At 37.5% G+C, this 3,077-nt stretch overlaps 1 protein-coding gene across 1 annotated transcript in view; it reads right to left on the reverse strand.

Moving 5' to 3' along the window:
- Window positions 1-628: 628 nt before the first annotated feature.
- Window positions 629-3,077, reverse strand: part of LOC122062147 (protein YIP4b-like) — a 41,756-nt gene continuing 39,307 nt past the window's right edge. Inside the window, exons 3-4 of the mRNA XM_042625821.1 lie at window positions 1,326-1,400; window positions 629-1,041 (exon numbers count right to left, since the gene is read on the reverse strand). Of these exons, the coding sequence (XP_042481755.1) occupies window positions 781-1,041; window positions 1,326-1,400 (336 nt within the window). The 3' untranslated portion in view covers window positions 629-780. The remainder of the gene's footprint in view (window positions 1,042-1,325; window positions 1,401-3,077) is intronic.

Raw genomic sequence — 3,077 nt, forward strand, 5'->3', positions numbered from 1 at the left:
ATCTATTACTTGTAACTTGGATATCTTGCATTGGACACGCTTCAAAAAATAAACAATCTTCCTAAAAGAGAAAAGGTATTGGGTTGGGTATCGATCACCTTAAAATCGATGCAATACCAATAAGGATTGTCAATTTGCCATGGGATCCATCCAGATTGGACAGGTCTACCCTTGGTTTGAAGAGCACAATGTGTTTATTAGAGATTGATCCAAATTGGACAGATCAACACCAATACATGAATCCAGCAGATGTGTTCTACTCCTGCCATGTGTTCTCCACCTTGCTAAGGAATAAATGTGTTTTTTTTTTTTGGTGCAAAATGTGTCTTCTTAGTCCGAAAAAATAAACGTTGGCCCCACACCAACAGGCCTGAAAGGCGCCTGGCACAAGCGATCCGCACACTTCCTTCTTCTCTAGGCCAAAGCAAAGGTCTTGATTTTGCATTGAAAGACTTGTTAAGGCACTTTGGATGATACTATTCTCTGTGCCTGCCATTGGTGTGGCCTGCAGATTCCTCCTCACACTAGCAATGTGAGGAACCTTCGCCGGTATGTTATTATGTATCATTATGTATAAGCTTACTATGTTGTTACAAACCAATAGAATACAACTGTGGACTCATACAACTATGTAAGATGACAATTCAATTTAAAGTCAACCAACTTCAAGTAGGTCAATATATAATTGGAACCAAAATCAATTAATCACACATGGGGAAGCAAAAAAAAATCATCATATCAACTTCAACGGTTGAAATGATCAGTGCCCACCTTAATGCCTCAGTCAATGGCAATTATCAGAAAGCCAACAGATACATACATCAGCAAGACAGGATAAAGTGCCAAGGCCTTTCTCCTAGGGTTGACTGCTGAACTCATAAATGGATATGCAGCCCAGGAGCTCCATGCCAATGTTACAGAAACCACAACCACCTTTATAATCACATTGTTCTTCAGCATGCAAATCAGGGCTCCAACATCAAGAGGGAACAGGCAGTAACCAAGAAGGCTTAGACTCTGGAAGAAGATTATATGCCCACCCTGAAACAACAAATAATATAGAACATGAGAGATCCCCATTCCAAACACACACACACACACACACACACACACACATAGCAACCCAGTGCACGAGGCTCATGCTACTGCAGGCTTTGGAAGGGGCACATGTAAGCAACCTTGCCTCTTCGCATGAGTGCCTGCTTCCAAGTTTTTGAACCTGAGACCAACGTGCTGCAACAGAGCAACTTGACCGTTGCGCCACTGGCTCGCCCTATATATATATATATATATATATATATAAAGAGAGAGAGAGAGATGCATACCAGGAGTAGAACATTCAGTGTCAGAATTATAGCACCAGCAGCAAGGAGTGCAAAAGCAACTGCAAAAACCTCAGACTGCAAGAGAACCAAAAACAAAGAAATAACTCAGAAAACCATATATCATGAAATTTTGCTTTTATGAGGAAGTGAATTTCTCGAGAGCAATATCATTTTCATCAATGAGAAATGGGGACAAATATGAGAGTTTCAATAGCATATCACAGATAATGATATATAATCAGCAGACAGTTTGAGAGAAAAATTAATAAAATTTCAAGGGCACATCCAATGCAGAGAAGATTGTTTGTCACATTGAAGTAAATTAAAACTAGATTTTATTAATTATCATTTCAAGGGCTCATCCAATGCAGAAAAGTTTGGCATCAAATGCTTGGCCTTTATGAGATCCAACGCCATCTGAGGAATGCCACAAAGGCAGTAAGATCAGAATTTACCCACTCAATCTCAAAGATGATATGTTTTCTTCCCAGAAAGAACCTGGATTTCCCATCCTAAAAATATCAAATTCCAATAAAATACATTCTTTACACAGCCCAACAAGGGCATCCAGAGCAGCTTTGATGCTTTCAAATGCCACAATAAACAAGTGTATCAGATATAGAACATTATTAATTAAAGTTCCAGGTATCTAATATATGCATCTTTGTTCGAGATCACATTTCTTGTGGACAACTCAATGAACAACTCCCTAGTTGTAGCCACGTTGCTAACCTAACTAACCATCAAACACTTCAGGATGCTTTTCATTTCAATCAATGACTGCATACTTTATTTGTAAAGGTGAACGTGAAACAAACATGTTGACCAGATTAAGATACAAGGATCTAAGAAGCAAACTAAATGTCAAACAAGCCACAATATCTAGTCATCCAGAGTCTAAGAAGACAACGTTTCTGGCATCTCAGCAAACAATTTTGAAGAATCTGGATTAGTAAGAAGCACAAAATGCAGATTTCTACTAAGCATGGAAAGGAGGAAAAAACAAAATGAAATCCCAAAGAATAAATTGGAATCTATAATGGTAAGTGGAACAAAGAAACTAATTGAGAATGAAAAAAGGAACCATAGTTCAAAACAAAAAGAGCAGAACTGGAAAAATCTGAAAATCCAAAAAGACAAGAAAAAGAAAAATAGATGAAGATAAAGAACATGCCCTCAACCATGGAACTTCAGTGTGGGTTGCGAATTTTAGCTGCTTTCAGCAATTTTAGTTAGATACGTGAAAGTCAAAGGATCAAGTACATAAATAAATGTAAACATGTGTCCTTGCACAAATCACAAGTTTGAAACCAACTCAGACCTATTGATGTAGCAGCGCTATGATGGATTGACCCAAACCCGCTCCAGAACCCGGACTAAGACCTAGATCCAATTTAGGTTCCAAGTTACTGATTTGGGTTCAAGATTATTAGAATATTCTAGAATTTTATTTTATTTGAGAATAATTGTAATCTTTTATTTTGGGGTAGTTTCTAGAAAGGAAAGATAGTTTCCTATTTGAGTCATTATTTACTTCTAATCTTGCTAGTCTAGATTTTAGTAGATTTGAATATTATTTTATTCGTTGACTTTAATTAGGAAGTTTTTAATTTTAGTTATTATAAATTAAGCATGTAACCCAAATCAGAAAATTATTGAAGAATGAATTAAGTTTGAGAAAGGCCTATGTGGCTCTCTTCCTTCCCCCCCTTCTCTCTCCTATTCCCTCCTTCCCTACGAGACTACTCCCCC

This window comes from Macadamia integrifolia, chromosome 2, assembly GCF_013358625.1.
Source record: "Macadamia integrifolia cultivar HAES 741 chromosome 2, SCU_Mint_v3, whole genome shotgun sequence".
Taxonomy (NCBI): domain Eukaryota; kingdom Viridiplantae; phylum Streptophyta; class Magnoliopsida; order Proteales; family Proteaceae; genus Macadamia; species Macadamia integrifolia.